The 22,857-nt window shown below is 39.9% G+C and overlaps 1 protein-coding gene across 10 annotated transcripts in view; it reads left to right on the forward strand.

The window, feature by feature from the left end:
* The window catches only part of RPRD2 (regulation of nuclear pre-mRNA domain containing 2), a 106,503-nt gene that overhangs the window by 28,831 nt on the left and 54,815 nt on the right, over window positions 1-22,857 (forward strand). For all 10 annotated transcript variants that reach the window (XM_045479038.1, XM_045479037.1, XM_045479043.1 and 7 more), the window contains exon 2: window positions 21,896-22,025. In XM_045479038.1, coding sequence (XP_045334994.1) covers window positions 21,896-22,025 — 130 coding nt within the window. The remainder of the gene's footprint in view (window positions 1-21,895; window positions 22,026-22,857) is intronic.

Consider the following 22,857-nt stretch of genomic DNA (forward strand, 5'->3'; position numbering starts at 1 on the left):
CAGGTTCCAGGCTCTGAGCTGTCAGCACAGAGCCTGATGCAGAGCTTGAAATCACAAACTGTGAGATCATGACCTGAGCCGGTCAGATGCTTAACCAACTGAGCCACCCAGGTGCCCATGATTTTCTAATTAGACAAATCATGTTGGTTGCAAATGGAGACAGTTTAATTTCTTTCTTTCTTTTTTTTTTTAAATGTTTATTTCTTTTTGAGAGAGCACACAAGTTGTGGAGAGACAGAGAGGGGGGACAGAGGATCTGAAGCAGGCTCTGAGCTGACGGTAGAGAGCCCAATGCAGGGCTCAAACTCACAAACCACAAGATCATGACCTTGAGCCAAAACAGAGGGTTGGATGCCTAACTGACCAAGCCACCCAGGCGCCCCTGATTTCTTTCTTTCTAATCTGTATGCCTTTTATTTCTTTTTCGTTGTGTTACTGTACTTGGCTAGAACTTCTAGTTGTAGAGGAAACATCCTATTCTGTTCCCCTTTCAGTCTTTCAACGTTAAGTATGAGAAAGTCTTTGTGACCTTGGGTTAGACAAAGATTTCTTAGGATACTAACAACACAATCCATTAAAAATTCTTTTGCTTAATTGGACTTCATCAAAATCAAGAAATTTTGCTCTTTTAAAGATACTATTAAGAAAGGTTTGTAGTGATTTTCATTGGCATTACCTAAAACAAAACCAGACAAAACCCACACAAATATCCTTCAACAAAAAAACTGACAAATGACAATAAAAAGAAATGTTACCTGTATTTTATCACAATTTTTAAAATAATGACTAAAAGAATAAAGTATTGGTATGCACAGCATAGATGTATGTCACATATTTTGCTAAGTGAAAGAAAGACTCAAAAGGTTACATATTATATACTTTCATTTATATGACTATAGGAGTTGGAGGGTGGGAGTGGGGTTCACTAAAAATGGGCTTGAAGGTTTTTGGGGGTAACAGTTGTATCTTAACTGTGGTGGTTATACAACTATAAATTTGTCAAAATTCATAGAACTGTGCATTAAAAAGGGTGAATTTTGCCATATGTAAATCATACCTCAATAAACTTAACTTAAAAAATAGTAAATCAGTAACTGTTCTATTTTATAATATCTTCATCATAACATCTTGTCAGCTCTCTTAATTTTTTGTCACTAAAGGGAGGTAGATGCTATCTCATTGTGATCATGTACATTTTCCTGATTATAAATGGAGTTCATTTTTGATTATTCACTATTCAAGATTCCTGTCTGTGAAATGCCTGTTATGACTTTTGCCCACCTTAGAAATTACAAAGGGCTTCTCCCAATTCGAGGTTTGTCTTGGTACTGTCTTTATGGTGTCTTTTTGATGAAGAGAGGTTCTTAATTTTAATAATACTGAATTTTTGTATGTATTGTGGTAAGCATACTTGTTATTATTTGTTATGGTATAGCACACTGTCTGGCTTAGGAACTCTCCCTACTTTATGGTCATAGAGATGTTGTTCTGTATTTTGTGTTACAAGGTTTTTGTTTGGTATAGCCTTTTGTATTTGTCTTTATTCCACTCAGAATTAATTTTTTTTTTTAATTTTTTTTTTCAACGTTTATTTATTTTTGGGACAGAGAGAGACAGAGCATGAACAGGGGAGGGGCAGAGAGAGAGGGAGACACAGAATCGGAAACAGGCTCCAGGCTCTGAGCCATCAGCCCAGAGCCTGACGCGGGGCTCGAACTCCCGGACCGCGAGATCGTGACCTGGCTGAAGTCGGACGCTTAACCAACTGCGCCACCCAGGCGCCCCCAGAATTAATTTTTATGTATGACACGATAGAATTCATTTTCAGTTTTTCCCAAATATAAAGACAATTGACCCTGTCCAATTTATTGAGTAGTTTTCTCCTTTTCTCCACTGATCTGCAATACTGCCCTGTTGTAAATATCAGTTAAACACAGGTCTGTTTATGGGCTCTCCGTTCAGTTTCACTGGTCCATTTGTCTATTTTTTGCAAACTCCATAGTCTGTTATATGATGTTGTGGTACCTGGAAGACCAGATTCTTCTCCCTTATGTCTTTGTTGTTCTGAGGGCTTTGCACATCCATATACAATAGAGGATCAGCTTTGTCAGATTCCTCAATATATTTTATTAGGATTTTGGTGGGAATTGTATTGAATCTAGTGATCAGTCTGGAAGAACTGATCTGATATATATGATAGTCTTCCCCTTATGGTTTCTCACTCTTTGTATTTAGGATTTTATGAGGTTATGTGACTCCTTTTTATTTCTAACAAGGAATTGTTATTTGTTAGCAATATCCATTTAAATGGACACTGAATTTTATCAAGAGTTTTTCAGTAAGTGTTGTGAATGCTATTTGTAAGTTTTTAAAGGTTAAGCCACCATTGCATTCATGGGATAAATAAAGCATAGTCTTTATTATTATTTTTTTAAATTTTCTAATGTTTATTTTTGAGACAGTGCAAGCAGGGGAGGGGCAGAGAGAGAGGGAGACACAGAATCCAAAGCAGGTTCCAGTCTGAGCTGTCAGCACAGAGCCCAATGTGGGGCTCGAACTCATGGACCACGAGATCATGACCTGAGCTGAAGTCAGACGCTTAACTGACTGAGCCACCCAAGTGCCCCCTCTAAAATATAGTTTTTATGTATTACTGTGGCTTCTTGCATTTCTGTGATCTTCAGACCATGGGTTCATACAATCTCAAGAAAGAAATTTTCCCAGCACAGTTACAAGAGAAGTCAATTATTGATTGTAAAAAGCAGACTAACCAGATGAAGTAGTATTTAAATTTTTTTTAATGTTTATTTATTTTTGAGAGAGACAGAGTGTGAGTGGGGGAGGGGTAGATAGAGAGGGAGACACAGAATCCGAAGCAGGCTCCAGGCTCTGAGCTGTCAGCACAGAGCCCCATGTGAGGCTCGAACCCATGGAACACAAGACCATGACCTGAGCCGAAGTTGGACTCTCAACCGATTGTGCCACCCAGGCGCCCCAGAGATGAAGTATTTAAGCATGCATTTATTTTTGTAGCTCATGTTGAGTCAGAGTCAGAGAAGAACCATTTGACTACTAGTTTCTAGACATGGGCCAATCAATTTAAGAAAGTAAAAAACTAAGGGTGCTGAAATAGGATTGTTTATATTGCCAGTTAAAGACATTAAAATTGTTACCATCATTTCATAAGCATATTTTATATTTAAAAATTTTTTTTAAGTTTATTTATTTATTTTGAGAGAAGGAGGGTGGGCAGAGAGAGAATCCCAGTGACAGCACAGAGCCTGATGTGGGGCTTGAACTCACAAACCCTGAGATCACGATCTGAGCCGAAATCAGGAATCGCAAGTCTTAACCAACTGAGCCACCTAGGCACCCCAAAAACAAATTTTAATTACCAGAAAAGTAGGAAGGGAGAATAAAGAATAATCCTTAACTTGGATACATCTTGCCTTAGGAAAAATGTGCTGGTATATCCTTATTTTTCTTATTTCTCTGTAAACCAGTGGAAGTTTCACAGGGGCCAATGCCAGAATTTGGGAACTAGTGCACCAGGCCATACTAGACTGCTTCTTGGAACTGTTCTTTAAATAGATGGAGAAAAAAGTCAGGGCACAGTACCTAACTGCGACAACTGATTGGCAGACATGAGATTATGAAAGTTTTATGGAAACTAATTCTTCTAAGGTGTTTTTTTGTTTTTTTTTTTTTTTAAGTTTCTTTATTCTAAGAGAGAGAGTGAGCGGGGAAGGGGAAGGGATAGAGGGAGAGACAGAATCCCAAGCAGGCTCCGTGCTGTCAGCGCAGAGCCCAACGTGGGGCTCGAACTCACAAACTGTGAGATCATGACCTGAGCCGAAACCAAGAGTGGGACGCTCAGCTTACTGAGCCACCCAGGCACCCCTCTAAGTTTTTTTGTAAATGTGTAATTTTACAACTCTTTGTTTCATACATGTTCTATGTAGCGGTGATATTAATGTTTAAATGATACCCTGGTGAGTACATTGTTTCTCGTAAGTTATCCTTTCCTACTCCTGGCAGCATCTCTCTTCTCTACCTTCTAGAGAAGAATAAGGTATGGAGAGTGAGATAGGTTGTTGTGATGTAAGCTTAAGCATGTAATTACCAAGGTAAGTTTGTTTGAATAATTGATATGATCTGTTCTAAACACACAATGGAAATGTTTGGAAAGTTAAGTTGTTTGGATCAGCCACACTGGTATTTCCTTTCATTGATATGAATAATAGTTGTACTAGTACTCATTGAAGGAATAGGAATAATCTTTCCTTGGGCTCAAGTTAGACTAAGGCAGACGGGCAGGTGGTCAACAAATAGATATTAAAAGGCTAGTTCGTACTCAGCACTATGGAAGATAGAAAAGAAGTAAAAGGTATAATTCTGTTTTCAAAGAGTTTACAGTGTAGCCAAAGAAAAGCTAATTCGTGAAACACTGCATATTAAATCTAAGAACAGTATGTGTTCAGAGCAAAGAAAGATGGAAGTGGTTTCAGGAGCTTTCTTTCATTGAGGACCAGAGATTTGACTTGGGATTTGAGATGAGAAGTCAAATAAATGAAAAGAGAAAAATAAGGTCATGTTAGATGGAAGGAATAGCATGAACAACTTTTTTTTTTTTAAGTTTTATTTATTTTAGGGGCGCCTGGTTGGCTCAGTCGGTTAAGCGTCTGTCTGACTTTGGCTCAGGTCATGATCTCACAGTTTGTGAGTTCGAGCCCCGTATCGGGCTCTGTGCTAACAGCTCCGAGCCTACAGCCTGCTTTGGATTCTGTGCCTTCTTCTCTGTCTGCCCCTCCCTCACTTGTACTCTGTCTCTCTCTGTCTCTCAAAAATAAATAAATGTAAAAAAAAAAATTTTTTTTTAAGTAATCTCTACTCACAACATGGGGCTCAAACTCACAATCTCGAGATAAGAGTTTTATGCTCTTCTGACTGAGCCAGCCATGCGCTCCAGAACAGATTTTTGTTTAATGTTTTTATTTATTTATTTATTTATTTATTTGAGAGTGAGCATGAGCGGGGAAGGGGTGGGGGGGGACGGGGCGGGGGGGGGGACAGGGGAACCAAAGCAGACTCCATGCTGAGAGGCTGACAGCAGCAAGCTTGATGTGGGGCTTGAACTCATGAACGGTGAGATCACGACCCGAGCCAAAGTTGGACGTTCAACAAACTGAGCCAATGAGCCAACTAGGCACCCCAACAATTTTTTTTTTTCCTTTTTTTTTTTTTTTAAATTTTTTTTTTTTTCAACGTTTATTTATTTTTGGGACAGAGAGAGACAGAACATGAATGGGGGAGGGGCAGAGAGAGAGGGAGACACAGAATCGGAAACAGGCTCCAGGCTCTGAGCCATCAGCCCAGAGCCCGACGCGGGGCTCGAACTCACGGACCGCGAGATCGTGACCTGGCTGAAGTCGGACGCTTTACCGACTGCGCCACCCAGGCGCCCCAGCAATTTTTAAATCTATGAGCAAACAGCTTGGCCATGTGATTAGTCAGTGCTGAGTCATGTAGTAGCAGAATTTGGGTTATAATCAACTTTTTAAAACATTTTGCTGATGAAATGATATGTACATAGTTATTCTGCATAGTTATTAGATATAAGCAATTAGACAATTAAGATGAATCTCTATACTTAGTGTTACTGCAATCAGACCAAATGTTTCTGAGGTCAGCTAAGAAGAAAACAGTTGACTTGAAGCTCAAAGACTTCTTTGAAGATGAGAGTTCCCAGGTGATCAGGCCTCTGTTTTTTTGGCGGCTTAGATGTTTCACGAGCCTCCTAGATGTTAGCAGCCAGAGCAGAGCAAGGGAGTCCTAGGATTGGAGGAGCTAAAAAACACAAAGCTTGTTTTCTTTCCATTTTCAGAGGCCAAAGTTAAAAAGGAAGAAACTATTGCCATACATACCTTAATTTAGTTTAATTAGATGGTACTTTTTCCTGTACTTACCTTATATATACTAGCTTAGAAAAAAAAGAAAACTGGAAAAAACAATTACTTTCAGTGAAATATTTGAAATATTCTGCAACAGTAGTATATACGACAAATGTATTTTACATACATTATTCCTTCCAAAAGCCTTTTGAACTATTATGTTCATTTTAAGATGCAGAAATCAAGGTTTGGAGACATGTAATTTTTGTCAAGATAATAACCCAGTTAGTAAGTGAGGTAGAATTTTATCTCTTTCTGGGTCCAATTTCTGTTTCCTAAATGAAAAGTTTTTAAGTTTATTTATTTTGAGACAATGCGCATGCTAGCTGGAGAGGGGCAGACAGAGAGAGGGAGACAGAGAATCCCATGCAGGTTCCACACTGTCAGCACAGAGCCCAATGCAGGCCTCGAACTCATGACCTGTGAGATCTTGACCTGAGCTGAAATCAAGAGTCGGATGCTTAACTTACCAAGCCACCCAGGTGCCCCTCTGTTTTCTTTATACAATACCAACCTCTGAAAGGAGTGAGAATTCTGATACGTGGATTTGAGACAGGACTATCCTTTGCACCCAAAGTAGAACAGATTACATTGCTTATTTGATCCTCCTCTTTTCATCAGCATTTTCACCAATAATGGTGAAATTAGGTCAAACTTCAAAAGAGTAAATGTTATAAAAGTGCAATGGTGCAGATTGTTTAAGACTCTGTAATAATAGATTTATAGAAGATGGACTTGGTTAACAAGGGACAGGAGTAAAAGATTTCTTCTCCTCTTAGATTATTGCATGGTGTTATCTAGGAGAACCCAGAACATTTGGGGTTAATTGATAGGAGAGAGAAGCAGATAGTTTGGAGCATAGGGGAAGATGAGGTCTGGATGGGGGATGATTTTAGAAGTGAGGCTTTGGTTAGTATCTGTTTATCCGATAGAAGTTATTGTATAACTGCTAAATAGTTGATTGACATTGGGATACAAAGCCACTGTGCTCAAGGAGCTCATGGTCTGCTGGGGAGACATTTGTTAATGGATATTTTCAACTCCAAGTGAACAGTATCTATGCACAAAGTGTTTTAGCAGTATTAAAAAAGGGCTTAAAATGTAGCAATATAGTGGTCTTTTTAAAAAAAAATTTTTTTTTTACATTTATTTATTTTTGAGAAACAGAGTGAGACAAAGCGTGAGCAGGGGAGGGTCAGAGAGAGAAGGAGGCACAGAATCTGAAGCAGGCTCCAGGCTCTGAGCAAGCCGTCAGCATGGAGCCTGATGCGGGGCTCGAACCCACAAACTGTGAGATCGTGACCTGAGCCGAAGTCGGGCGCTCAGCCGACTGAGAGACCCAGGTGCCCCTGTAGTGGTCGTTTTAATGTACGTGCCCACGTAAGTAATGTACGTGCCCAAATCAGATTCCAAAAAGTATACAGTAAAAAAAATGAATTCCTTTATCATGACAGCCCCTGCTTCTCTTGATCCTTGGTTTCTTCTTTCTGCAGAGGCATTACTATTAACAATTTCTTGTTATCTTCTCAGAGGTGTTCTCTGTGAATATAAAATGTATGCTTATTTGTATTTTTTGTGCACCTATAGTGAGTGACATACTGCGTCATTGTGCTTTTCCCTTTATATCTTGGAGAAGGTTGTAAATGAACTATTGAATGTCCTCTGTTTAATAGTTATGTGCTGTTCAGTTGAGTGTAGATGATTTATTTGGCCAATCTCCTATTAATGGACTTTCAGGATATTTCTAGGCTTTTGTTGGAAATAGTGCTGCAGAGAGTATTTTTATACATAGATTTGTACATAGGGGCAGGCATATCTGTAGGATGAATTCCCAGTAGTCTGGAGAATGCACTGTAAAGCAGTAAAACTAGAAGCAGAGGAATTCTAAGTTAAATGCGAATACAGTGTGACCTCCAGTAATGTATAGCTCTTGAGATCTGTAATTCCTGTATTAGGATATCACATTCGTTTGTGTGATATTAGTGTAAGACTTAGTTTGTTGGGATGGCACATAGATTGCCAGGGTTCTTATATAGCAATAGTATAACTGAGTTAGTACATGTTTCCTCAGTCCCAACAAGAACATCTCATTAAGGGAGAGGTTAAGGTAGATTTTAAGTTCGTTGATAAATCTGTTCCAGATAAGCTTAATTGTAAATCTGAGCGCCCAAGCAAAATATCAAAGCACTCTCTTTTTTTAATGTTCATTTATTTTTGAAATAGAGAAAGAATGCATGTGCATGGGGAGGGGCAGAGGGAGAGAATCCTAAGCAGGTTCCATGCTGTCAGCAGGAGTCCAGTGTGGGGCTTGATCTCATGAACAGTGAGATCATGATCTGTCCTGAAATCAGGAGTTGGATGCTTTTAACCAACTGAACCACCCAGATGCCCCTCTTTTTTTTTTTTTTAAAAGGCTTAGTAAACAAAGTGTCTCTGACTTTTTTTTTTTTTAAATTAGACCTGGGGAGAGGAACGGTGGGGGGGGAGAGAGAGAGAGAATGAGAATGAATATCTCAAGCAGGCTCCATGCTCAGTGCAAAGTCCAATGCTGGACTCCATCCCGTGAGTTTGGGATCATGACCTGAGTCAAAATCAAGAGTCGGGCACTCAACCGACTGAGCCACCAGGTCTGACTTCTAAAGAGTACAACACTGTTCATTATCTTTAGTTCACAAAAGAGAAAGAAAATGGTATTTTAGCTTTTTAAAAAAGTCTTAGAAACTGTTTGAATGCCTTCATTTTACAGAAGATAGTTCTTGGCTCAGCCCTACACATAGGTGACCACACATCCTGATGGCATTAGCACCCTTTTCACTCTCATTGTGTCACAGTTTAGATATAGATGATTGTCCTTACACAGTTGTGGATCATTGTGGCACTCCCAACGATTCTCTGTAGTTCAGTATTCTCTCTACCACCTTGATGTTCTTCCAGATAATTATTTTTTTCTTGTTAACTCTCAACAAATATACCGAGTGATTTTAAGGAAGTTGGAGGATTTATATTTTTAAACATTTCTCTCTTTTTTAACGTTTGCTTATTTTTGAGAGAAATCGTGTACACATGCTGGGGAGGGGCAGAGAATGGAGACAGAGAATCCCAAGCAGGCTCCATGCTGTCAGTGCAGAACCCAACTTGGAGCTCTAACTCTTGATCCATGAGATGAGCTAAAATCAAGAGTCAAGTGCTTAACCTACTGAACCACCCCAGGATTTATCTTTTTTAAAGAGAAGATATGGGTTCTTTGTGAAAAGGTGTAATTTTCTTTAAGTATTTGTGTGGCACTGTCATTATTTGTACTAAATATCCTTAGAAGTAAATTTTTTTTTAATTAAAAAAATTTTTTTTAGCATTTATTTATTTTTGAGACAGAGAGAGACAGAGCATGAGCAGGGGAGGGTCAGAGAGAGAGGGAGACACAGAATCCGAAACAGGCTCCAGGCTCTGAGCTGTCAGCCCAGAGCCCGATGCAGGGCTCGAACTCACAGAGCGCGAGATCATGACCTGAGTTGAAGTCGGACGCCCAAACGACTGAGCCACCCAGGCGCCCCAAGTAAATATTTTTTTAAATTAGGCAAATATTTAAAGGCAATGGGGGGGGGGAATGAGATGAGAGAGTAAACCATGAGACTCTATGGGAAAAGAATGTGCCAAGCAGAGGGAGCAGGCTGCTTAAAGGACCCTGAGGTGGGTGTGACCCTGCATAGGCCAGGTGTGCTGTAGGCCTTTTATCAGTAAGGTGCCTGGAATGGAATGAATGGTGATCAGGACAGAGGATCAGAAATAATGTGGTGTCAGATTGTTTAGGACTTACAAGCCATTGTAAGATTTTGATCTTGAAGGAGGGGAACGTTATTGGAGGGGATTTAAATAGTGGAGTAATATGATCAGATTTATATTTTAAAAGGATCATTCTTCTGAGTTGAGGTTAGACTGAAGTGAGGCAAGGTAGAAGCAGGGAGAACAGTTAGGAGGCTACTACAATAATTAAAGCAAATGATGATTATGACTTAGACCAACAAAGTGGTAAGTAGTAGTTGGAATCTATGAATTTTTTAAAATTTGTTTTAAGGGGCACCTGGGTGAGTGACTTCAGCTCAGGTCACGATCTCGCGGTTCATGGGTTTGAGCCCTGCGTTGGGCGCTGTGCTGACAGCTCAGAGCCTGGAGCCTGCTTCAGATTCTGTGTCTTTCCCTTTCTCTGCCCCTCCCCTGCTCATGCTCTGTTTCTCTCTCTCAATAATAAAAGTTTAAAATTTTTTTTTAATTTGTTTTAAATAATTTCAAATTTAAAATTGTGATATAATGCGAAGACCTCCTGTACGTTTCACCCAAATTCCCTAATAACATGTATCTCCTTATCTCTTACTGCTCTCTCCATATACACACACACTTCTTTCTGCTGAACTATTTGTTGTTGTTGTTGTTGTTGTTGTTTTTTCAACGTTTATTTATTTTTGGGACAGAGAGAGACAGAGCATGAACGGGGGAGGGGCAGAGAGAGAGGGAGACACAGAATCGGAAACAGGCTCCAGGCTCTGAGCCATCAGCCCAGAGCCTGACGCGGGGCTCGAACTCACGGACCGTGAGATAGTGACCTGGCTGAAGTTGGACGCTTAACCAACTGCGCCACCCAGGCGCCCCTCTGCTGAACTATTTGAAAGTATAAGGCAGCCATGATGCCCTATTTAATACTTCATTGTCTGTTTCCTAAAAACAAAGATATTCTCCTTCTGTTGTTGCATTAATAAGCTTGGGTTGCCATAACAAAATACCACAAGTTGTTAAACAACATAAATTTATTTTCTCACATTTCTTTTTTTATTTATTTTTTATTTTAGAGATTGTGCAAGCAAACAAGCAGGGGAGGGACAGAGAGAGAGGGAGGGAAAGAATCTTAAGCAGGCTCCACACTCAGCATCGAGCCTGATTTGGGGTTCAATCTCATGACTCTGAGATCATGACCTGAGCTGAAATCAAGAGTTGGATACTCAACAGACTGAGCCATCCAGGTGCCGCTGTTTTCTCACATTTCTGAGGTGGAACGTGGAAAGCCCAAGATCAAAGTTCAATCCCAAGATCAAGGTTTGGCTTCTGGTGAAAGCTGTCTTCCTGATTTATAGACAGCCTCCTCCTTACTGTGTCCTCTCATGGTGGGCAGGGGTGTTGGGAGTAGGAGAGCTCTCTGGTGTCTGTCTCTTCCTATAGAAACACTCTTATCTTCCTATAAGGCCCCACCCTCATGACCTTGTTTAACCTTAATTACCTCCTCCCCCACTGGGGTTTAGGACTTCACCATACGAATTTTGGGGAGACACAGTTCAGTACATTGCAATGATTGTTGTGTGACATCTGCACAACCACCAAGATCAGGGAATGAACACTGATACAGTACTGCCATGGACTCTACAGACTGGTTGAATTTTGCTAGTTACCCCAATAATGGTTAAAGGTACAGGGTCTTGTGTAGCAGTTAGTTGTCACGTCTTCTTATTTTTCTTCAGTCCGAACAGTCTTTCCTTATCTTTCATGACCTTTCCATTTTTGAAGGACTTGGACCAGTAACTTGTAAACTATCCAAAAATTTGTGTTTGATGTTTCCTTATGATTAGGTTCAGGTTATACAGTTTTGGACAAACATACTGCAGAAGTGATGCTGTGTTCTTAACTTGTTATATTTGGAGGAACATACTGTTGATCTGCCCTGTTTTAAAATTCTTTTTTTTTTTTTTTGAAACATTTATTTATTATTGAGAGACAGAGAGACACAGAGCGTGAGCAGGGGAGGGGCAGAGAGAGGGGGAGACACAGAATCTGAAGCAGGCTCCAGGCTCTGAGCTGTCAGCACAGAGCCCGATGCAGAGCTTGAAGCCACGAACCGCAAGGTCATGACCTGAGCCAAAGTCAGACACTTAACTGACTGAGCCACCCAGGCGCCCCATGATCTGCCCTGTTAGTAGTGATGTTAACTTCTGTCACTTGGTTAAGATGGTTTTTACCTATAAGGTTTCTCCACTGTAAAGTGAGTGTTTTGTGGAGAAGTAGTTTGAGACTTTATAAATTTCCTGCTCTGCATTAAACTTTTGTTTCTCTAGCTTTAACATCCATGATTATTGTTGCTTGTGTCAGTTCTTACAGTGATGGTTGTGAAATACTGGTTTTTTTTAATGCCATCAATCCTTATATATTGGTTAGTTGGCATTTGATTATAAAGCAGGGCTTTCCCCATTCATCTGTTTATTTCAATATGTATTCATGGATTGCTGTTTTATTCAGTGGTTATAATCCTTTACTATTACTGATTTTGGCACTTGGCACTTGTCCATTCCATAGAGTTGGCCAGCAGGAACTCCTTGAAGGTAGAGCCTGTGTCCTTTTGACATCATTCTTTGAGCACTTTTTTACTTTGGTTCAAGGTGTTCCAAGCTCTTGAACCTTCTTTCCTGGCCTCCAATCAGCCATTTCTCCAAGAAACCCTGGTTCTCTGAAACCAAGATCTAGATATTAGATACTGGGATATTATCACTTCTAGGCCTTTCCGTGGAAAGATTTAGGAAATAGTTGTATGTATACACACACACATGTATACACAGACATTTCTTCCCTCTGTAGTTCTGTATATAACTATGAGGTTTATACCAAGACTCCAGTTACAGTCCCAACATAACAGGGTTTATTTTAATCTTCCCCCCTTCCACATTTGTAACTTCCTAAAGATAGCATTAATGAGATCTGTATTGTGACTTTGGATGTAGAATATGAAAGAGAAAGAAGGGAGCCTGGGTGGCTCAGACAGTTAAGCATCTGACTCGATTTTGGCTCAGGTCATGATCTCACTGGTTTGTGGGATTGGGCCCCTCATTGGGCCCTGTGCTGACAGCGTGGAGCCTGCTTGAGATTCTCTCTCCCTCACTCTTTATCTGCCCCCCCCCCCCCCCCCCCCCCCCCGCCCGCTCTCGTGTTGGGAGCGTGCGCTCTCTTTCTCTCAAAATAAATAAATAAACATTTTTAAAAAGAAAGAGGAGTCAAGGATGACTCAAGATTTTTGGCTGAAAAAAGCCACCAGAAGAAATGCCATTTACTGAGATGAGAAGACCATAGGAGGAGACAGTTCGGAGGAAGAGATTGGAAGGTCACATGTTGAGGCTAAACTGTGAATTAGACATGCAAGGGGAGGTGTTGGGGAGGCAGTTGGATATTTGAGTCTGCAGTTCAAAGAAAGGTCCAGGCTGAAATGCAGATTACTTCAAGACAGCTAGTTGGGGCGCCTGGGTGGCTCAGTCGGTTGGGCGTCCGACCTCAGCTCAGTTCATGATTTCACGGTTCGTGAGTTGGAGCTCCACATCTGGCTCTGTGCTGACAGCTCGGAGCCTGGAGCCTGCTTCGCATATTGTATCTCCCTGTTCCACTCTGTATCTCTCTGTTCCTCCCCCACTCACACTCTGTTTCTCTGTCTCTCTGTCTCTCTCTCAAAAATAAAAAATAAAGATTAAAAAAATTAAAAAAAAACCTTAATTCCATATCCTTTCTGATCTCTTTCACTGATTTTTTTTTTCTAACATGAAATCACTGTAATTACTGGGGTTTTTTTATTTTTTTATTTTTTTTAATGTTTATTTTTGAGACAGAGGGAGACAGAGCGTGAGTTGGGGAGGGGCAGAGAGAGAGGGAGACACAGAATCTGAAACAGGCTCCAGGCTCTGAGCTGTCAGCACAGAGCCCGATGCAGGACTCAAATCCACGAACTGTGAGATCCTGACCTGAGCCAAAGTCAGACACTTAACCAACTGAGCCACTTAGGAACCCCTGTTTTTGTTTTTGTTTTTTTAAAGGTTGACTCTTTATTTTAAAAAAGTTTTAATTACCAGAGTTCTTATTTCATCCATAGCCTGCTAGGTATTGAGCAGTTGATGGTTTTTTTTTCTAATTTCTTTTTCAGTAAATTTTCATTTTATCTAATCCCAGAATTCAGATTTCTTTAGTTTATCCAGAAATGTCATTTACAGATGATTAGTCCAAACCTTTGTGCAGTTCAGGAACACAAATTAATTACATCAGATTATTTTGTCTTTTGAGACCCTTCATCTCTCCACTACGTTTTATGCCACTGATTTGTTTTTGTTTTGTTTTGCCTTTTCTATTTACTTTTTTTAATTTTTAAAAATTTACATCCAAGTTAGCATATAGTGCAACAGTGATTTCAAGAGTAGATTCCTTAGTGCCCGTTACCCATTTAGCCCATCCCCCCTCTCACAATCCCTCCAGTAACCCTCTGTTTGTTCTCCATATTTAAGAGTTTCTTATATTTTGCCATCCTCCCTGTTTTTATATTGTTTTTGCTTCTCTTCCCTTGTGTTCATCTGTTCTGTGTCTTAAAGTCCTCGTATGAGTGAAGTCATATGATATTTATCTTTCTCTGACTAATTTCACTTAACATGGAACCTACAGTTCCATCCAACGTAGTTGCACATGGCAAGATTTCATTTTTTTTGATTGCTGAGTAATACTCCAGTGTGTGTGTGTGTGTGTGTGTGTGTGTGTGTGTGTGTGTGTGTACACCACATCTTCTTTATCCATTCATCCATTGATAGACATTTGGGCTCTTTCCATACTTTGGCTATTGTTGATAGTGCTGCTATGAACATTGGGGTGCATATGCCCCTTCGAAACAACACACCTGTATCCCTTGGATAAATACCTAGTAGTACAGTTGCTGGGCCATAGGGTCGTTCTATTTTCAATTTTTTGAGGAACCTCCATACTGTTTTCCAGAGTGGCTGCACCAATTTGCATCCCCACCAGCAATGCAAAAAGAGATCCTCTTTCTCCGCATCCTCGCCAACATCTATAACAATAGATTATTATAGCATTAGATTATATATATATATATAACAATAGATTATATATATATAACAATAGATTATATATATAACAATAGATTATTATGTATATAATATATATAACAATAGATTATTATATATATAATATATATAACAATAGATTATTATATATAATATATATAACAATAGATTATTATATATATAATATATATAACAATAGATTATTATATATATAATATATATATAACAATAGATTTTATATATATATAACAATAGATTTTTATGTATATATATATATATATATATATATATATGTAACAATAGATTATTATAACATTAGCCTGAGTTGCTAATGTTAGCCATTCTGCCACGTGTGAGGTGGTATCTCATTGTGGTTTTGATTTGTATTTCCCTGATGATGAGTGATGTGGAGCATTTTTTCATGTGTTGGTTGGCCATCTGGATGTCTTCTCTGGAGAAGTGTTCATGCCTTTTGCCCGTTTCTTCACTGGATTATTTGTTTTTTGGGTGTTGAGTTTGATAAGTTCTTTATAGATTTTGGATACTAACCCTTTATCCGATATGTCGTTTGCAAATATCTTCTCCCATTCTGTCGGTTGCCTTTTAGTTTTGCTGATTGTTTCCTTTGCTGTGCAGAAGCTTTTTATCTTGATGAGGTCCCAATAGTTCATTTTTGCTTTTGTTTCCCTTGCCTCCAGAGACATGTTGAGTAAGAAGTTGCTGCGGCCAAGATCAAAGAGGTTTTTGCCTGCTTTCTCCTCGAGGATTTTGATGGCTTCCTGTCTTACATTTAGGTCTTTCATCCATTTTGAGTTTCTTTTTGTGAATGGTGTAAGAAAGTGGTCCAGATTCATTCTTCTGCATGTTGCTGTCCAGTTTTCCCAGCACCACTTGCTGAAGAAACTCTTTATTCCATTGAATATTCTTTCCTGCTTTGTCAAAGATTAATTGGCCATACATTTGTGGGTCCATTTCTGGGTTCTCTCTTCTGTTCCATTGATCAGTGTCTGTTTTTGTTTCAGTACCATACTGTCTTGATGATTACATACAGCTTTGTAATACAGCTTGAAGTCCATATGCCACCGATTTGTTAATGGATTGGGCCAGTTGCCCTGCAGAATATCTCACTTTATAGATTTGTCTGGTTGCTTTCTTGCTGTGTTATTAGCTCTTTTTATTATTTCAAACAATAAAATTACCTACAGCTTTTTCTAACACACCCTTTTTTATAAAAACTTCATGGTCTTTGTTAGCCACAAAATAAGGGTTAAAACTTTCTTAGCTCAATATATAGTAACCATCAGAATTTGTCATCTCTGCCTATTCTCCCACTGTTCTTCCAGCCAAACCCATGTCCTGGTCTGAGACACAAATAGAAGTAGGTAGTGATTGGTGCGCCTAGGTGGCTCAGTTGATTGAGCGTCTGACTCTTGGTTTTGGCTCAGGTCATGATCTCTCCATCATGGGATCAAGCCCCATGTTAGGCTCTGAGCTGGGCATGGAGCCTGCTTGAGATTCTTTCTCTCTCCCTCTGCCTCTTTCCCCAGCTCGTACTCCCCCCTCCCCCCCAAAATAAAAAAATAAAAAAAAAAAAGAAATCAGTAGTGATTAAGAATATAGACTTTGGAGCCAGATTGTATGTATTTAAAAATATTATATTTTTTTTAATTTTTATTTTTAACGTTTGCCTGTTTTTGAGAGATAGAGACAGAGCGTGAGCAGGGAAGGGGCAGAGAGAGGGGGAAACAGAATCTGAAGCAGGCTCCAGGCTCTGAGCTGTCAGCACAGAGCCTGGCGTGGGACTCAAACTCATGGACCGTGAGATCATGACCTGAACTGAAGTTGGGTGCTTAACTGACTGAGCCACTCAGGTGCCCCTCTATTTAATTTTTTTTAATACTTACTTTCTTTGTTTTTAATTTTTTTTAATGTTTATTTATTTTTGAGACAGAGAGAGCATGAATGGGGGAGGGTCAGAGAGAGAGTGAGACAGAGAATTGGAAGCAGGCTCCAGGCTCTGAGCTGTCAGCACAGAGCCTGACGCGGGGCTCGAACTCACGGACTGTGAGATCATGACCTGAGCCGAAGTCGGACGCTTAACCGACTGAGACACCCAGGCGCCCCAATACTTACTTTTTGAGAGACAGAGAGAGAGAGAGAGAGACAGACAGACAGAGTGCGGCGGCAGGGGGAGGGGTGGAGGAGAGGCAAAGAGGGAGATGGAGACACAGAATCCGAAGCAGGCTCCAGGCTCTGAGCTGTCAGCACAGAGCCCGACGCAGGGCTCAAACCCATGAGCTGTGAGATCATGACCTGAGCCGAAGTCAGATGCTCAACTGACTAAGCCACCAAGGTGCCCCCAGACTGTCTGAATTTAAATTCCAGCTTCAGTACTTACTTACTTCATACTTCATACTTTGGACAGTTCATGCCATTCCATCTGTTAAATGCAGCTAATAGTACCAACCTCATAGGGTTGTTGTAAGGATATCAGTTAATATATGTGTCATCTTGAAGTGCCTGAGTGGCTTAGGCTGTTGAGTGTCTGATTCTCGATTTCGGTTCAGGTCATGATCCCAGAGTTGAGGGACTGAGTCCTGCATCGGGCTCTGTGCTAAGCATGGAACCTACTTAATATTCTCTATTTCTCTCCCTCTGCCCCTGTCTCCTGCTCACACTCACTCTCTCTAAAAATAAATTAAGTAAATATTTGTATCATCTTTAAAAATGTCTAGCAGATAGAAAACTCTTCCTGCCTACAAAAATACAACTTCTTCATCAGACATTTAACATATATTATTTAAGCACCTGCCACACACTCAATTAGTCATTGAGGACTTAGCAATAAACAAGACAGAATTCCAGCCTTTGGGGAGCTTATACTCTAGTGGAAATTGCAGAGAAGTACACTACAATGTGATAAATGCATGACAGGTATGGGTTCAGGATGTACTAAAGGCCTTATCTTACGGAGTCAGGGGAAGCTTCATGGAAGATGTCATATGTAAGCTGAGAGTTGAAGGAGGGAAAGGAATTAGCCTGTTGAAATGGGTGGTAAGACAAGGGTAGGAGGTGGGGCTTGATGATGAGAACAAATTGTAGGTCAGTAAACTGCACCTTTAAGGTCAGTAAACTGCACCTAAAGAAAACAAGTAAGCAAGAACTCTGCGGAGGGTTTGGAAAGCATTCAGGACGGGTCTTCTCAAATCCCACTGCCTTTAGGCCTCTTCTCAGGCTACCTCAGCCAATATTTCTCATTCTTCTGACTTTCAATAGTGATTTGACTATAGAGTGTAGGTTTTACATTGAGAAGAAATTGCATTAAAATAGTTTGGGGAGGTTTGTTTGGGGAAGAAGTAGAGATAAGATGGGGGGAGACCAGAATCTGTCATGAATTAAATTTAAAATTTTGGACTTTTTCCCATGGATGAGTAGAAAACACAAGATATTTAGGATGGGTTCTCCTAGAAAAGGAAAATTCAGAGAGAGAGAGAGTGAGCGCATGTGCAAGGTTTCTGGGAACTGTGAGTTCTTCCTTAAAGATAGAACTTTGAAGGGGAAGAGATGAGACTGAAAGAGAAGGTAAGATCCAGATCATAAATGAAGACCACGTGTTTAGGCATTTTCCAGTGAGCAGTTGGAAGTCGTTGACAGATTCGGTATGGGAGACAATTAGATAATGAGAAGCAAATTTAGCAATTGAGAGAGTGAACTTGAGGGGACTAAGTCTAGAGGCAAGGTACCAGTTAGGAGGGTACTGCAGTAGTAGTCCAGGTAAAAGGTGATGAAGCCAGCAAAGAGCAACAGGAAGAAGAGAAGGAAAAGAGGGGAAAGCTTTGACAAATATTATTGGAGTAAAAATTGGCTGGACTTGGAGACTTCTCAAATATGGTGAGGGTCTCCTATGGAGTAGGAAGAGTCCAAAAATGTTGCTAAAATTCTGGCTAAATACAAGAGCAGTAACAGAAGAGGAGGAAGATTAGTAATAAAATATTGAAAAATCAAGCTCAAGGTGCCTCTGAGACATGGACGTGGGTGTGTGCATTGACTCATAAAGGGAAATCCAGGGTTGGTATCTGTGGACATGGGAGTCATTGATGCATAAGTGGTGGGAGTTAAAGTGGTACAAGTGGACAGTTTTGCAGGTAGCATTCCATTTTCTGTGTGCTAAGCACTGTCCTGAATGCTTTACATACATTGTTCCATTTAATTCTTTTTTTTTTTATTTTTGAGAGAGAGAGAGAGAGAGACAGAGAGAGAGAGAGAGAGAGAAAATCAATCGGGGAGAGGCAGAGACACTGGATCCAAAGCAGGCTCCAGGCTCTGAGCTGTCAGCACAGAGCCCGACACAGGGCTTGAACTCAACCATGAGATCATGACCTGATCCAAAGTCGGATGCTCAACCAACTGAGCCACCCAGGCGCCCCTTCATTTAATTCTTATAACAACTCTATGAAGTTGTCATTTTACAAAGAAAAAGAAAGTGTAATATAGGAGAGTTAAGTAGTGTAAAAAACCCCAAGGCTGATAAGCAACAAAGTCAGGAATGGAGCAAACTATCTGACTTAAAACCTGAAATCTTAAAACATCGTGCCATGGGTGAATTGAGAAGAGTGCTCAGGAGAGAACCCTGGGGAGCTTCAACATTTAAAGGAAGATGGTCATGGATGCAGCAGTCTATCTGCACATATATGTAGATATTTGCATCTATGGAGAAGGAACCAGAGAGGTAGGAAAACCAGGAAGGTGGCTGTGACAGAAATGGAAAGAGGAATTACCATAACATTACCATAACATTGTGCCAGAAGCCACAATGAAGTAACATTTTAAATTTTTTCATTGGGTTTAATAATTTGGAATTTACTGGTAACCTTGGTAATTGCTGTTTGGTGGCAACATAAATGAGATAGCATAATTTGTGTAAAATTCTTAAGCATAGTAGATTGCATATTTTAAGCACAGCAAAAAAAAAAAAAAAAAAAAAAAAGTCTCTCGTATAGTTACAGGAGTTAAAGTGGAGACAGTGAGGACTCTTTTAGATACCAGAATCTAAAAGATCTTAACTGACTCAGGTAAGTTGATTTGGTTGGGTTTAAATATGGATACATTTTTTTAGAAAACAGAATTTCCATCTAATGACTTCTGCTTTCTCTGTAGAGTAGCATATAAACTTATCAGTTGAGAGTGAGAAGGAATGTGGTGAAACAGGGGGCTTGAGAAGAGTGGTAAAAATTTGAAATCACTCTTACAGCAGATGAAAGAGGATGCTGATTAAGAACATGTGGAAGCAGGGGCACCTGGGTGGTTTAGTCGGTTAAGCGTCTGACTTTGGCTCAGGTCATGATCTCACTGTTCTTGAGTTCGAGCCCCATGTTGGGCTTTGTGCTGACAGCTCAGAGCCTGGAGCGTCTTCAGATTCTGTGCGTCCCTTTATTTATGTCTGTTCCTCCCCTGCTCATACTCTCAATCTCAAAAATAAAGATTACCAAAAAAAAAAAAAAAGAACATGTGGAAGCACTGTAGCATTGTAGTGGCAAGGGCCCAGTTGAAGGAGACTAGATTTATATGGTTTCAGTCCTCCTGATGGTATGATTTTTCTCCAGCACAATCCAGGAGCAGAAGTAAAGGTGCAGTGAAGGTATTTAGATTGATCCAGATTTAGGATTTTGTTGAATGCATGTGATGGAAAGGCTAGATTAGGGAAGAAAAGGAAAAGAAAATGAACGTTTTTTATTTTTATTTTTAAAATTTAAAAAAAAAATTTTTTTTTTTTCAACGTTTATTTATTTTTGGGACAGAGAGAGAGACAGAGCACGAACGGGGGAGGGGCAGAGAGAGAGGGAGACACAGAATCGGAAACAGGCTCCAGGCTCTGAGCCATCAGCCCAGAGCCCGACGCGGGGCTCGAACTCCCGGACCGCGAGATCGTGTCCTGGCTGAAGTCGGACGCCTAACCGACTGCGCCACCCAGGCGCCCCTTTTTTAAATTTTTTTTAACGTTTATTTATTTTTGAGACAGAGAGAGACAGAGCATGAACGGGGGAGGGTCAGAGAGAATCTGAAACAGGCTCCAGAATCTGAAACAGGCTCCAGGCTCTGAGCAGTCAGCACAGAGCCCGACGTGGGGCTCAAACTCACGGACCGCGAGATTGTGACCTGAGCCGAAGTCGGATGCTTAACCGACTGAGCCACCCAGGCGCCCCGAAAATGAACGTTTTAATAAAAGAATGGTTTAAATAATAGATCAAAGACTGTGGAGTTGATAGAGAAAAAATTGAGTAAAAAAAGTGACTAAAGTTAGAGAAAATATAGAACTTAGATCTTGATGAACAGATAGAAGGGGAGTGGGAGGCTGTGGTCAGAAAAGGGGATTTTAAAATGCACAGAAGAGTGGTTCTTGGAGGTCACTGAATTTAAGATAAGATATTGAGAGACTAGAAAATGTGATGGGTCATCCAAAAGGACATTAAACTTGTCTAGGATATAATGAAACTTGGGTGGTTTTGCTTGAGGTTCTAGAAGGCAGATTGATTTGGCCTTTGAAAAACTTGATCTAGGTGTGTGGTCAAATTACTTATGTCCTAGGACCTAGTGCTATAAGTAGCAGATAGCAGGATTTAGGTGTATCTGAGTAGTATGTGGACTAGTTGATTAAAAAAAAAAAAAAAGAGTCTATCTACAATAATAATGTAGAGGAGGTTAAGCAGTTTGCCTAAGGTCACATTCCGGGTGGTTCTAAAGCCCATACTCTTTCCATTAACCCTGGTGTATTTGCAGTAAGCTGAGCTTCTGGAGAACAATTTCATTTTAGCTTCTCCAGAGATAATGAGGTTTTTAGTGCCAAACATCTACAAAGTGAAATGGAAATCTACCCAAGGAGCACCTTGAACAGAAAATTAACCTGAAGTAGTCAAGGTTTTTAGGTACCAGTTTCAATAAATTGATCCATTAGTTCATTTTTCTGTTTATCTGTTATACACCCATATAATAGTTTACACAGTTTGAGAATACTGTATTTAGAATAATTGAACTAAGTGTAATTTGACTCATTTGGTTTAATTTATTGTCTTTTGTCATTTCTAGCTGCCTATCCCCACCGTTTGAATCTCTTCTACCTTGCTAATGATGTCATCCAGAACTGCAAAAGGAAAAACGCAATCATTTTCCGTGAATCATTTGCTGATGTCCTTCCTGAAGCAGCTGCTCTAGTGAAGTAAGTAAATTCTTACTGCTTTTTGGGATCTAAGCTTAGAAAATTACGAATTTTAGTTCACCTTTTTACCTGTTAGTAAGAATTGTTAATAATTCTACATGCTTAAAGACCGAAGGATATTTTGCTCAAATTGTTCATGTAACTTTCCCACTAATACACATATTTTTCTTTTAAACATTCTTTCTTCTCTCTCTCTTTTTTTTTTTTTTAATGTTTTTATTTATTTTTGAGAGAGAGAGAACAAGTTGGAGAGGGGCACAGAGAGAGGGAGACAGAGGATCTGAAGTAGGCTCTCCACCAACAGCTAAGAGCCTGATGCAGGGCTCAAACTCTCGAACCCTGAGATCTTGACCTGAGCCGAAGCCAGACCCTTAACCAACTGAGCCATCTAGGTGCCCTTCTTTCTTCCCTTTTTGAAAGCTTGTTTGTTATTTACTCTCTCCCTCTTTACTACCTTGACCATATATATCTCTTGGTCATATTCTTTGGTTGGGAGTACTTTCCAACTGTTTCTTCTGTTTCCATATTCTTTTACACATTTCCTTTCTTCTTTCAGTCTTTTTGAAATCTTGCACCCTCTATGACATCTGTGTAATTAAAGAGATATGGAAATATTTATTCCCAACCTCGTATTGATTTATTCCATCCTTAGTGAAATTGTATGCAGTGTTTCCCAAAGTATGGAATACTTAACATTTGATCTTACTTTTCCTCTGTATTAATAGTGTTTTCCTGGTGTTTCACCCATATTTGCAAGTTGTTTATTTGGTTTAAGAGGCATACACACCCAACTGGAGGATAAACAATTATATGGAACAATCAAAATAGTTAA

This window comes from Leopardus geoffroyi, chromosome C1, assembly GCF_018350155.1.
Source record: "Leopardus geoffroyi isolate Oge1 chromosome C1, O.geoffroyi_Oge1_pat1.0, whole genome shotgun sequence".
NCBI classification, from domain to species: Eukaryota; Metazoa; Chordata; class Mammalia; order Carnivora; family Felidae; genus Leopardus; species Leopardus geoffroyi.